Source organism: Leuresthes tenuis, unplaced genomic scaffold, assembly GCF_036924035.1.
Source record: "Leuresthes tenuis unplaced genomic scaffold, fLeuTen1.0.hap1 SCAF_21, whole genome shotgun sequence".
In the NCBI taxonomy this organism is placed as follows: Eukaryota; Metazoa; Chordata; class Actinopteri; order Atheriniformes; family Atherinopsidae; genus Leuresthes; species Leuresthes tenuis.
Window position 1 is genome coordinate 976967 of NW_027325375.1, and position 14215 is coordinate 991181.

Consider the following 14215-nt stretch of genomic DNA (forward strand, 5'->3'; position numbering starts at 1 on the left):
ATCCATACCTGCGGTTAAGGTTAATATGATCCATACCTGCGGTTAAGGTTAATATGATCCATACCTGCGGTTAAGGTTAATATGATCCATACCTGCGGTTAAGGTTAATATGATCCATACCTGCGGTTAAGGTTAATATGATCCATACCTGCGGTTAAGGTTAATATGATCCATACCTGCGGTTAAGGTTAATATGATCCATACCTGCGGTTAAGGTTAATATGATCCATACCTGCGGTTAAGGTTAATATGATCCATACCTGCGGTTAAGGTTAATATGATCCATACCTGCGGTTAAGGTTAATATGATCCATACCTGCGGTTAAGGTTAATATGATCCATACCTGCGGTTAAGGTGAATATGATCCATACCTGCGGTTAAGGTGAATATGATCCATACCTGCGGTTAAGGTGAATATGATCCATACCTGCGGTTAAGGTGAATATGATCCATACCTGCGGTTAAGGTGAATATGATCCATACCTGCGGTTAAGGTGAATATGATCCATACCTGCGGTTAAATGTGATCCATACCTGCGGTTAAATGTGATCCATACCTGCGGTTTAATGTGATCCATACCTGCGGTTTAATGTGATCCATACCTGCGGTTTAATGTGATCCATACCTGCGGTTTAATGTGATCCATACCTGCGGTTTAATGTGATCCATACCTGCGGTTTAATGTGATCCATACCTGCGGTTTAATGTGATCCATACCTGCGGTTTAATGTGATCCATACCTGCTGTTTAATGTGATCCATACCTGCTGTTTAATGTGATCCATACCTGCTGTTTAATGTGATCCATACCTGCGGTTAAATGTGATCCATACCTGCGGTTAAATGTGATCCATACCTGCGGTTAAATGTGATCCATACCTGCGGTTAAATGTGATCCATACCTGCGGTTAAATGTGATCCATACCTGCGGTTAAATGTGATCCATACCTGCGGTTAAATGTGATCCATACCTGCGGTTAAATGTGATCCATACCTGCGGTTAAATGTGATCCATACCTGCGGTTAAATGTGATCCATACCTGCGGTTAAATGTGATCCATACCTGCGGTTAAATGTGATCCATACCTGCGGTTAAATGTGATCCATACCTGCGGTTAAATGTGATCCATTCCTGTGGTTTAATATGATCCATTCCTGTGGTTTAATATGATCCATTCCTGTGGTTTAATATGATCCATTCCTGTGGTTTAATATGATCCATACCTGCGGTTAAATATGATCCATACCTGCGGTTAAATATGATCCATACCTGCGGTTAAATATGATCCATACCTGCGGTTAAATATGATCCATACCTATGGTTTAATATGATCCATACCTGTGGTTACGTTTAATATGATTCATACCTGCCGTTAAATATCATCCATACCTGTGGTTTAATATGATTCATACCTGCGGTTAAGTTGAATATGATTCATACCTGTGGTTAAGGTGAATATGATTCATACCTGTGGTTAAGGTGAATATGATCCATACTTGTGGTTTAATATGATCCATACCTGTGGTTAAGGTGAATATGATCCATACCTGTGGTTTAATATGATCCATACCTGCGGTTTAATATGATCCATACCTGCGGTTAAGTTTAATATGATTCATACCTGCGGTTAAGTTTAATATGATTCATACCTGCGGTTAAGTTTAATATGATTCATACCTGCGGTTAAGTTTAATATGATTCATACCTGCGGTTAAGTTTAATATGATCCATACCTGCGGTTAAATATGATCCATACTTGTGGTTTAATATGATCCATACCTGCGGTTAAATATGATCCATACCTGCGGTTAAGGTGAATATGATCCATACCTGCGGTTTAATATGATCCATACCTGTGGTTAAGGTGAATATGATCCATACCTGCGGTTAAATATGATCCATACTTGCGGTTAAATATGATCCATACCTGCGGTTAAATATGATCCATACCTGCGGTTTAATATGATCCATACCTGCGGTTTAATATGATCCATACCTGCGGTTTAATATGATCCATACCTGCGGTTAAATATGATCCATACCTGCGGTTAAGGTGAATATGATCCATACCTGCGGTTAAGGTGAATATGATCCATACCTGCGGTTAAGGTGAATATGATCCATACCTGCGGTTAAGGTGAATATGATCCATACCTGCGGTTAAGGTGAATATGATCCATACCTGCGGTTAAATATGATCCATACCTGCGGTTAAGGTGAATATGATCCATACCTGCGGTTAAATATGATCCATACCTGCGGTTAAGGTGAATATGATCCATACCTGCGGTTTAATATGATCCATACCTGCGGTTAAGGTGAATATGATCCATACCTGCGGTTAAATATGATCCATACCTGCGGTTAAATATGATCCATACCTGCGGTTAAATATGATCCATACCTGCGGTTAAATATGATCCATACCTGCGGTTAAGGTGAATATGATCCATACCTGCGGTTTAATATGATCCATACCTGCGGTTAAATATGATCCATACCTGCGGTTAAATATGATCCATACCTGCGGTTAAATATGATCCATACCTGCGGTTAAATATGATCCATACCTGTGGTTAAGGTGAATATGATCCATACCTGCGGTTTAATATGATCCATACCTGCGGTTAAGGTGAATATGATCCATACCTGCGGTTAAATATGATCCATACCTGCGGTTAAATATGATCCATACCTGCGGTTAAGGTGAATATGATCCATACCTGCGGTTTAATATGATCCATACCTGCGGTTAAGGTGAATATGATCCATACCTGCGGTTAAGGTGAATATGATCCATACCTGCGGTTTAATATGATCCATACCTGCGGTTTGATATGATCCATACCTGTGGTTAAGGTGAATATGATCCATACCTGCGGTTTAATATGATCCATACCTGTGGTTTAATACGATTCATACCTGCGGTTAAGGTGAATATGATCCATACCTGCGGTTTAATATGATCCATACCTGCGGTTTAATACGATTCATACCTGTGGTTAAGCTGAATATGATCCATACCTGCGGTTAAGTTTAATATGATTCATACCTGCGGTTAAGGGGAATATGATCCATTCCTGTGGTTTAATATGATCCATACCTGGGGTTAAGGTGAATATGATCCATACTTGCGGTTTAATATGATCCATACCTGTGGTTAAGGTGAATATGATCCATACCTGTGGTTTAATATGATTCATACCTGCGGTTAAGGTGAATATGATCCATACTTGCGGTTTAATATGATCCATACCTGTGGTTAAGGTGAATATGATCCATACCTGTGGTTTAATACGATTCATACCTGCGGTTAAGGTGAATATGATCCATACTTGTGGTTTGATATGATCCATACCTGCGGTTTGATATGATCCATACCTGTGGTTAAGGTGAATATGATCCATACCTGCGGTTAAGTTTAATATGATTCATACCTGCGGTTAAGGTGAATATGATTCATACCTGCGGTTAAGGTGAATATGATCCATTCCTGTGGTTTAATATGATCCATACCTGCGGTTAAGGTGAATATGATCCATACTTGCGGTTTAATATGATCCATACCTGCGGTTAAATATGATCCATACCTGCGGTTAAATATGATCCATACCTGCGGTTAAATATGATCCATACCTGCGGTTAAATATGATCCATACCTGCTGTTTAATATGATCCTTACCTGCTGTTTAATATGATCCATACCTGCGGTTAAGGTGAATATGATCCATACCTGCGGTTAAGGTGGATATGATCCATACCTGCGGTTTAATATGATCCATACCTGCGATTAAGGTTGATATGATCCATACCTGCGGTTAAGGTGGATATGATCCATACCTGCGGTTAAGGTGGATATGATCCATACCTGCGATTAAGGTGGATATGATCCATACCTGCGATTAAGGTGGATATGATCCATACCTGCGATTAAGGTGGATATGATCCATACCTGCGATTAAGGTGGATATGATCCATACCTGCGATTAAGGTGGATATGATCCATACCTGCGATTAAGGTGGATATGATCCATACCTGCGGTTAAGGTGGATATGATCCATACCTGCGGTTAAGGTTAATATGATCCATACCTGCGGTTAAGGTTAATATGATCCATACCTGCGGTTAAGGTTAATATGATCCATACCTGCGGTTAAGGTTAATATGATCCATACCTGCGGTTAAGGTGAATATGATCCATACCTGCGGTTAAGGTGAATATGATCCATACCTGCGGTTAAGGTGAATATGATCCATACCTGCGGTTTAATATGATCCATACCTGCGGTTAAGGTGAATATGATCCATACCTGCGGTTTAATATGATCCATACCTGCGGTTTAATATGATCCATACCTGCGGTTTAATATGATCCATACCTGCGGTTTAATATGATCCATACCTGCGGTTAAGGTGAATATGATCCATACCTGCGGTTAAGGTGAATATGATCCATACCTGCGGTTAAGGTGAATATGATCCATACCTGCGGTTAAGGTGAATATGATCCATACCTGCGGTTAAGGTGAATATGATCCATACCTGCGGTTAAGGTGAATATGATCCATACCTGCGGTTAAGGTGAATATGATCCATACCTGCGGTTAAGGTGAATATGATCCATACCTGCGGTTAAATATGATCCATACCTGCGGTTAAATATGATCCATACCTGCGGTTTAATATGATCCATACCTGCGGTTTAATATGATCCATACCTGCGGTTAAATATGATCCATACCTGCGGTTAAATATGATCCATACCTGCGGTTTAATGTGATCCATACCTGCGGTTTAATGTGATCCATACCTGCGGTTTAATGTGATCCATACCTGCGGTTAAATATGATCCATACCTGCGGTTAAATATGATCCATACCTGCGGTTTAATGTGATCCATACCTGCGGTTTAATGTGATCCATACCTGCGGTTAAATATGATCCATACCTGCGGTTAAGGTGATCCATACCTGCGGTTAAATGTGATCCATACCTGCGGTTAAATGTGATCCATACCTGCTGTTTAATGTGATCCATGCCTGCGGTTTAATGTGATCCATGCCTGCGGTTTAATGTGATCCATACCTGCTGTTTAATGTGATCCATACCTGCGGTTAAATGTGATCCATACCTGCGGTTAAATGTGATCCATGCCTGCGGTTTGGACATCAGGCCGTTTTTAATCTAGCCACGTGGCTCAAAATGAATCCAACTTTGGCCGTGGATCAGCAGCTTTTCCTACCAGGTTGAGGGTTTGATCCTCAGCTTCTTCCCAAGTCACACTGAACCCCACTTTGCCCTCCATGTGTTCACTTTGTGTGACTGTATTTGTGTGAATGAACGAGAAAATCATTCTGAAATGGTCTGAAGAACCATTGGTGCAATCTGTTGGTTTCCTTATTTATAATTTCTTAATTAGCTCCATATAATTTAATTGGATTATGATTACAATGAATTGAATTCCAATTGGCTTGAATTGGACTTTATTACTTAAGGCCTTGAGATGACGATTGTTGTAATCTGGCGCTTTATAAATAAAGCTGACTTGAATTTTATTGAATTGAAATGGCTCGAATGTAAATTAATACACAAGAGGCTCAGATTTACAACTAAATCCCTTTAATTTCTTCTTTTCTCTGACAGGTCGGATGATCTGAGCTGGCTGCACCTGTCCTGATCCTCTGGTTTCTCCACCTGCAGCCACAGAGTTCTCCATCTTCTCAGCTGAGACGAGGAGTCGGAGGTTCTTCAGATGTTTTATTCAAAGGAGAAGGGGAGAAGGGGAGTTCATCGTGCACACAACAGATACCTCAAATGTACGCAGCCTTCTGGACTTCTTTTTAACCTCGTCATTTTTTAAACCTTTTCCCCGACTGACTCCACGCTTCCAGGAGTAACGGCGACAGTCCAGAGACATTACATGTGTGTTAATATCTAAAAGGCTGTTTGAGCCGGCTGAACAAACACAGGTCAGTGGGTCGGAGGCGGGGATTAGGAGGTGGTCAGCGCTTTGAAAAAGAGACGCTGAAACAGGCAACGATGACAAAACCCATCTGCAGGGGGCCGCCGGGCCCTCAGCAAACAAAGGCCCCGCTTCACAAAAGAAATGCTGTGTTCTCCTCTCCTATTCCACAGTCTGCTGGTTTATCATCGTCTTCACCTGTCGGTTCCTGTCCGTGCTTTAAACACGGCGAAGTGAACCGTTTCCACATGTGGGTCTCATTTAGTTCTTTAAGAAAAGCATTTTAATGTGTGTGAACTCCCACCTTTGGTTTTACATCACAGGATGCTAAAAGTATAGTTTTAAAATGTAGTTTTTTAAATGATAATCACGTGAGAAGAGTAACCGCAAAGGAAACCCTTCTTCTTCTTCTTTGGTTCTTTGAAGCAACGCTAAAGAAGTTAGTGAACCTGGAAAGTACAGCTTCTAACTCTTCTTTGGTTCTTTGAAGCAACGCTAAAGAAGTTAGTGAACCTGGAAACCCTTCTTCTTCTTTGGTTCTTTGAAGCAACGCTAAAGAAGTTAGTGAACCTGGAAAGTACTTCTTCTTCTTCTTCTTCTTTGGTTCTTTGAAGCAACGCTAAAGAAGTTAGTGAACCTGGAAAGTACAGCTTCTTCTTCTTTGGTTCTTTGAAGCAACACTAAAGAAGTTAGTGAACCTGGAAAGTACTTCTTCTTCTTCTTCTTTGGTTCTTTGAAGCAACGCTAAAGAAGTTAGTGAACCTGGAAAGTACAGCTTCTTCTTCTTTGGTTCTTTGAAGCAACACTAAAGAAGTTAGTGAACCTGGAAACCCTTCTTCTTCTTCTTCTTTGGTTCTTTGAAGCAACGCTAAAGAAGTTAGTGAACCTGGAAAGTACTTCTTCTTCTTCTTCTTCTTTGGTTCTTTGAAGCAACGCTAAAGAAGTTAGTGAACCTGGAAAGTACAACTTCTAACTCTTCTTTGGTTCTTTGAAGCAACACTAAAGAAGTTAGTGAACCTGGAAAGTACAGCTTCTTCTTCTTTGGTTCTTTGAAGCAACGCTAAAGAAGTTAGTGAACCTGGAAAGTACAGCTTCTAACTCTTCTTTGGTTCTTTGAAGCAACACTAAAGAAGTTAGTGAACCTGGAAAGTACAGCTTCTTCTTCTTTGGTTCTTTGAAGCTACGCTAAAGAAGTTAGTGAACCTGGAAAGTACAGCTTCTTCTTCTTTGGTTCTTTGAAGCAACACTAAAGAAGTTAGTGAACCTGGAAAGTACAACTTCTAACTCTTCTTTGGTTCTTTGAAGCAACACTAAAGAAGTTAGTGAACCTGGAAACCCTTCTTCTTCTTCTTTGGTTCTTTGAAGCAACGCTAAAGAAGTTAGTGAACCTGGAAAGTACTTCTTCTTCTTCTTCTTCTTTGGTTCTTTGAAGCAACGCTAAAGAAGTTAGTGAACCTGGAAAGTACAGCTTCTTCTTCTTTGGTTCTTTGAAGCTACGCTAAAGAAGTTAGTGAACCTGGAAAGTACAGCTTCTAACTCTTCTTTGGTTCTTTGAAGCAACACTAAAGAAGTTAGTGAACCTGGAAAGTACAGCTTCTTCTTCTTCTTTGGTGCTTTGAAGCAACGCTAAAGAAGTTAGTGAACCTGGAAAGTACAGCTTCTTCTTCTTTGGTTCTTTGAAGCAACGCTAAAGAAGTTAGTGAACCTGGAAACCCTTCTTCTTCTTCTTTGGTTCTTTGAAGCAACGCTAAAGAAGTTAGTGAACCTGGAAAGTACAGCTTCTTCTTCTTCGGTTCTTTGAAGCAACGCTAAAGAAGTTAGTGAACCTGGAAAGTACAGCTTCTAACTCTTCTTTGGTTCTTTGAAGCAACACTAAAGAAGTTAGTGAACCTGGAAAGTACAGCTTCTTCTTCTTTGGTTCTTTGAAGCTACGCTAAAGAAGTTAGTGAACCTGGAAAGTACAGCTTCTAACTCTTCTTTGGTTCTTTGAAGCAACACTAAAGAAGTTAGTGAACCTGGAAAGTACAGCTTCTTCTTCTTCTTTGGTGCTTTGAAGCAACGCTAAAGAAGTTAGTGAACCTGGAAAGTACAGCTTCTTCTTCTTTGGTTCTTTGAAGCAACGCTAAAGAAGTTAGTGAACCTGGAAAGTACAGCTTCTCCTTCTTCTTTGGTTCTTTGAAGCAACGCTAAAGAAGTTAGTGAACCTGGAAAGTACAGCTTCTTCTTTGGTTCTTTGAAGCAACGCTAAAGAAGTTAGTGAACCTGGAAAGTACAGCTTCTCCTTCTTCTTTGGTTCTTTGAAGCAACACTAAAGAAGTTAGTGAACCTGGAAAGTACAACTTCTTCTTCTTCTTTGGTTCTTTGAAGCAACGCTAAAGAAGTTAGTGAACCTGGAAAGTACAGCTTCTTCTTCTTCTTTGGTTCTTTGAAGCAACGCTAAAGAAGTTAGTGAACCTGGAAAGTACAACTTCTTCTTCTTCTTTGGTTCTTTGAAGCAACGCTAAAGAAGTTAGTGAACCTGGAAAGTACAGCTTCTAACTCTTCTTTGGTTCTTTGAAGCAACGCTAAAGAAGTTAGTGAACCTGGAAAGTACAGCTTCTTCTTCTTCTTCTTTGGTTCTTTGAAGCAACGCTAAAGAAGTTAGTGAACCTGGAAAGTACAACTACTTCTTCTTCTTTGGTTCTTTGAAGCAACGCTAAAGAAGTTAGTGAACCTGGAAAGTACAGCTTCTAACATCTGGAGACCAGATGAAGCAGCTTCGGTTTCCAGCCCCACACCAACACCTTTTAGCTTTACAGTCGCTTGACATTTTTTTGTGTGCTTCTGATGGCGTCTTTGTGGCCTCCTCAGCATGACAGCTGATCCACGTGCGCGGCTGTGACAGAGATTTGTTTTTACACCAAAGAACTGCTAAATTCTCCAGTGATTTCACCACAAACTCTTAAAATCATCCATCTTTGGGCCACATTTTCTCCCAAAAATCAGCACCGACTGCTTTGATGCTTCAACATATAAATCATGTTTTCATCAGAAAATGTATCATTGTTCAGAGGAGACATTTTTTCCCAGTGTGGGATTTTTCTCTTTTAAGTGAAAGTTTGCCTGATTTAAGACTAAGAAGTGACGATGCTGATTATTAGTCCTCTTGTAACACATTTGTCTTCAGTTCAAAGTGATAGAAATGACCTACCTGTCATTTAGACATTTTGTTTCTGTGTTTCACTCTGATTATACATTAAAAACCATTGAAAGCCCAACACTTCCGTCTCTGCTGTGTTCACTGACTGCGGCTCACTGAGGCCACCTGCTGTCCACCGGCGGAAGTGTTTCTGTAATGCACGTGTTCAGGATCAACAGAGGCCACAATCTGAACCTTTTACGTGACTCAAAGTCATTCGTGTCCTCCATAAGTTTGATTTAGCAGCATGTGGATGTAATATGTAAGTCTGAGGACTTTAAAGCTGCTGTGAATCAGCTGAAACCTGTTCCAGCCCCAAACCTTTTCATGGAGTCTAAATGAGAAGATTATTTTCTTTCTGTTGAAGATTCTCAGATGATTTCACTCCGTTATTATCTCCACTTTACTCAGGATTGTACATCTCAGGAAATAACTGGTGTTTGCCACAGGAGTAAGAACTCAAATCTTTTCTTTTGGTCTTTTTAGAGAAGCCGTTAGGGTCGGCAGTATTGGGACATTTTTCCAAATAAGAGGTTTAATTCAATTAAATTCAATTCAGCTTTATTTATAAAGCGCCAGATTACAACAATTGTCATCTCAAGGCACTTAAGTAATAAAGTCCAATTCAAGCCAATTGGAATTCAATTCATTTTAATCATAATCCAAATAATTCATATGGAGCCAATTCAAAAAATAATATCCGAGCTAAGGAAACCAACAGATTGGACCCAAACTTGTCTTCAGTCCAATCTCCCGTCCTGAGCCTGAGGGACTGTGGAAAGGAACGACTCCCTTTAACAGGAAGAAACCTCTGGCAGAACCAGAACCAGGAAGAAACCTCTGGCAGAACCAGTACCAGGAAGAAACCTCTGGCAGAACCAGACTCAGGAAGAAACCTCTGGCAGAACCAGACTCAGGAAGAAACCTCTGGCAGAACCAGAACCAGGAAGAAACCTCTGGCAGAACCAGAACCAGGAAGAAACCTCTGGCAGAACCAGACTCAGGAAGAAACCTCTGGCAGAACCAGACTCAGGAAGAAACCTCTGGCAGAACCAGACTCAGGAAGAAACCTCTGGCAGAACCAGACTCAGGAAGAAACCTCTGGCAGAACCAGAACCAGGAAGAAACCTATGGCAGAACCAGGAAGAAACCTCTGGCAGAACCAGGAAGAAACCTCTGGCAGAACCAGACTCAGGAAGAAACCTCTGGCAGAACCAGACTCAGGAAGAAACCTCTGGCAGAACCAGAACCAGGAAGAAACCTATGGCAGAACCAGGAAGAAACCTCTGGCAGAACCAGAACCAGGAAGAAACCTCTGGCAGAACCAGAACCAGGAAGAAACCTATGGCAGAACCAGGAAGAAACCTATGGCAGAACCAGGAAGAAACCTCTGGCAGAACCAGAACCAGGAAGAAACCTCTGGCAGAACCAGAACCAGGAAGGGTGGCCATCCGCCTGGCCCAGCTGGGGTTTGAGAGGACAGAAAGCTTCCACACACTTTATCTCGTAGATAAACCTGTTTTCTTACTTTGAAGAGGAGCTCCAGCTCCATCCAACCCTCCTGCACCTCAGTGGTGACCATGGTGGGTTCAGTGGGTCGCCTCATCCTGCTCAGCTTTGATTATCCGCTCCTGTTTTGGACTACAAACTGAAATCCTGCATAAAGCGGAGTCCTGCTCCTGTGTGAATGTGTATGTTGTACCAGACAAAGAAACTCCAGCTTCTCCTCAACACAAACCAAAGCATGGAAGCATCACACCTTTGAATCCAAATCGGCTTTAAACTGAACGACTAAAGCTAGTGAGCTCAGAACCAGAATCACTAAGAGAAGTTTATCTCAAAGTTTGCTTGGTTTCCTTCGACAGAGCCTCTCTGTGAGCGATGTAACGCTGCCGCCTGTTGGCCCTGTACTGCTCCAGCCTCTGTGCCTCCTCCAGGGGGTCCTGCAGCGCTCCTTCCCACCTCAGGCTCTCCCTGGCCTGGACGCTGGGCTCTGTCACACGTGCCAAGCTCTCACTGCCACTGGATCTGTGGCTTAACGCCAGAGCCTGTGGATCTTTGTGTTGTTTCTTGCTCTTCTGGTCATTGCCGCTGCGCTGCTCTCTGTTCTTCTTACTGGTTGCTCTGAGCTTGGGCAGAGGGCCTCGGCTCGTACCCGGATGGGTGAGGGGCAGCAGCGATACTGGGATGGCATCAGGAGGCAAAGACACAGCCAGAGGCTTCTCTGCAGGGAGAAAACACAGAGAAACAGGATCCTGCACGTCACCGAAAACACCGAGGGTTAAAGTGATACATTAGCATCATCTCAAATAAGAATAATAAGATCTGTCTGTGCACATTAATCCTGCTGAAAGAGGATTAATTTCAGTTCTTTACCAGTGTGTACATCTGCAGCTTGTCCTCTTTTTTTACTAATAATTCATTAATAATTACATTTCCTTTGCTGTAACTAAGCAGAGTAACAACTCAACATAGACAGAACTTTTTCCTGGACTCAAAGCGTCTTCCAGCCCTTTATTTACCTTTATTTCCTGATGCAGAAGTGGAATGAGCTGCTTTCTTTCTTTTCTTCTTTTTCGTCTTTCTGTGCTCAGAGATCTTCGGGGGTTGGACCAACTTGCAGGGTTTGTCCTCTGGCATGATGCCGTCTTGCTGAGCAGAATATTTGCAGGCAGAGCAAGCTGATTAACAGAGGTTCAGGATGAAAAGCCTCGTAGAAACGTAGAAACCTTCGTTTCGACTTCAATGGTGGGTGTAAACCGAGCTTTAATATCCAGACAAATCACTTCAATCCCCACAAAGTAAGTAAAAAGTGGGGGAAACACTACGCTGCATCGCTACTTTCCTGCTTGTTCCGGAACAAACGTCTCATCAATCACACTCAACTGCGGCGTTGCCCTGCGACGCGTCTCCATGGCGACAGGACACTCCCTCACTTGTAGCTAGGCTAGGCTAGGCTAAGCTAGCCGTTAAATGCAGTTATATGTCTTTAAAATCACAAACATAGATAAAATCAGATGCTTCTAGCTGTATTCCATCAAATATAAGTTTCTCTGCGACGTTTCCAGCAGCCTGTTCCGCGTACTGTCACTGAATACTTTGCTAATCTCTTGAAAAGTGGGCGGACAGTTTAATTATGTGCTTGGCGTTGACATAATTAGCTTCAATACATATATGAGAAGATGAGCGCATAATGAAACATAAATGGCCCGAGAAGAAAGATAGTTTTGACCCCGACGTGATTTGAACACGCAACCTTCTGATCTGGAGTCAGACGCGCTACCGTTGCGCCACGAAGTCTGAAAATAATACGAAAAAACACAATATTATGGCTCCAGAAGGAGTCCATATGTCATGTAATGTTTGACTGTACCTGTGTAGTGTTATGAGGAACATTTCAGCCACACTCTTCCTGTTTTTTTTACAGAAAAACGACACCTGAAAGCGCACATGATCCTCTCAGGAAACAGAGAGATCTGTTGGGTTATTTTCAGCTCTGGGCAATGGACATGAAGCCAAAGTAAGGTTTTGGGGAGCTTAAGAGCAACTTGATAAAATGTCCAAATAGCCTCTTTATAAAAGGCCAATGACAATCTTTGAAAAATGCTCCTTCATAACTCCAGCATGACTGAAAGACATTCAAGAGAAGAAAACCTTTCAGGAAGCAGGAAGAATGGGTGAAACTCTGTTACCTATTTACAGTTTTGGTTAATAATAAGCACAGTTTCTGCCCTATCCTGATCATAATAAAGTATGCATCATGCTATACATTTTATTTTAAACTTTTATAGTTTGTACAAGGTCTATCAGAACCAGTTAGACCCCAAAATACCTGAAACGCCTCGTAGGCATTCAAGGCTTCAGTCACTTACCTACATAATCAATACATTTGCATGATGAGTTTGGCATATAAAAATCTAAATGTCCATCCCAGAAATGAGTGATTCATCCAGTGACTGCCTGGAAACTTCAGCATTCTCATCATTCTTATCGTTCTTATGAGCGTTTATGTTTAATGCACCAGACAACTTGAAGGGAGTTTCCATCCTGAGTCATCAGTTCTGTAAATACTTTACAAGAATGCACCGACAGAAACAGTGATATGTATTATTTTCTTTAAATGAAAGCACTGATCACACTGTAAACTCACTCAATGGTAAAGGTAATCAAACTGGGCCTCGGACTCTATGTTCTGACTGCTATTAAACCTCACATGCACCAGGGCTAAGAATAGCACAGAACAAGTCTCTCCTGCTTCTGCATTTCCCACATAACTGAACTTTACCAGTAAGAACTACAGGAAGAAAGAGGATAAATCATCCTGCTGAGTCAGAGAGGACACGTAGCATTTATCCACGCAGGAGTGACAAAGTTCACGATACCAGTGTTTCTGCAGCCCTCCTCTTAGAACTGAGCGCCGACTTCATACAAAATCAGATTTTACAAGCTTAGACAATCTATAGCTTCATCAGAGCAACTCATTTCACATGACCCATAGTTTCCAGTCTCCTTTGCCAGGTCATATGATTTCTTTGGGTTGTAAACCACACCTCGGTCACCTCTTGTTCCGACGAGCTCGCAGGTCACGGGCGGCGGAGGGGGAAGACTTGCATGTTTCTCCAGATCTTCAGCTGGATCGGCTCGCAGGGCCACTGTCAGCAACAACTCCACAACTTCTGCAAACATGCCCATTTAGATCTTATTTGGAGAGACCTGCACATTGAATAAATGTCAGTTCACGTGGGGTGAAGGTCCTAAAGGTGGGGGGAGTTTAACCTAACTACTATCCCTGCAGGCACGCCAGAAAGTGGATCATCTTACAAGCTGAAGTAGGTTATTCTGTGTTAAAAGTATTGAGTAACAGATGCAGAGTACAGCTTATTCTCTGGACCTGAAATTAGTAAATGTTATATAATTATTTTACTTTTTCACATGATCGTGACGTTGCTATAGGCAACAAGCAACTTATAGCAGATAACACGGGTCCTAAAGTGGTGTCAAGACAATCCCAAACGAGTTCCTCCCCCACAAATACCTAAAAAGGACACTGTGTCTGACTCAGAAGGCAGCGA

The 14215-nt window shown here is 41.8% G+C and overlaps 2 protein-coding genes and 1 non-coding gene across 3 annotated transcripts in view; 1 reads left to right on the top strand and 2 right to left on the bottom strand.

The window, feature by feature from the left end:
- Positions 1-6257, top strand: part of aifm5 (apoptosis inducing factor mitochondria associated 5) — a 42927-nt gene extending 36670 nt beyond the window's left edge. The window contains exon 18 of the mRNA XM_072374846.1: positions 5647-6257. Coding sequence (XP_072230947.1) covers positions 5647-5680 — 34 coding nt within the window. The 3' untranslated portion in view covers positions 5681-6257. The remainder of the gene's footprint in view (positions 1-5646) is intronic.
- A 4436-nt stretch (positions 6258-10693) lies between these two features.
- liat1 (ligand of ATE1) lies at positions 10694-11992 on the bottom strand. Its single transcript, XM_072375308.1, has 2 exons — positions 11666-11992; positions 10694-11367 (listed from the first exon to the last, which is right to left on the bottom strand). The coding sequence occupies exons 1-2, from the start codon at positions 11781-11783 to the stop codon at positions 10976-10978; spliced, it is 510 nt and encodes a 169-aa protein (XP_072231409.1). The 5' UTR covers positions 11784-11992; the 3' UTR covers positions 10694-10975.
- Positions 11993-12371: 379 nt separating this feature from the next.
- trnaw-cca (transfer RNA tryptophan (anticodon CCA)) lies at positions 12372-12443 on the bottom strand. Its single transcript has one exon. It is a non-coding gene; the product is annotated as a tRNA-Trp (tRNA).
- Between the last annotated feature and the right edge of the window lie 1772 nt (positions 12444-14215).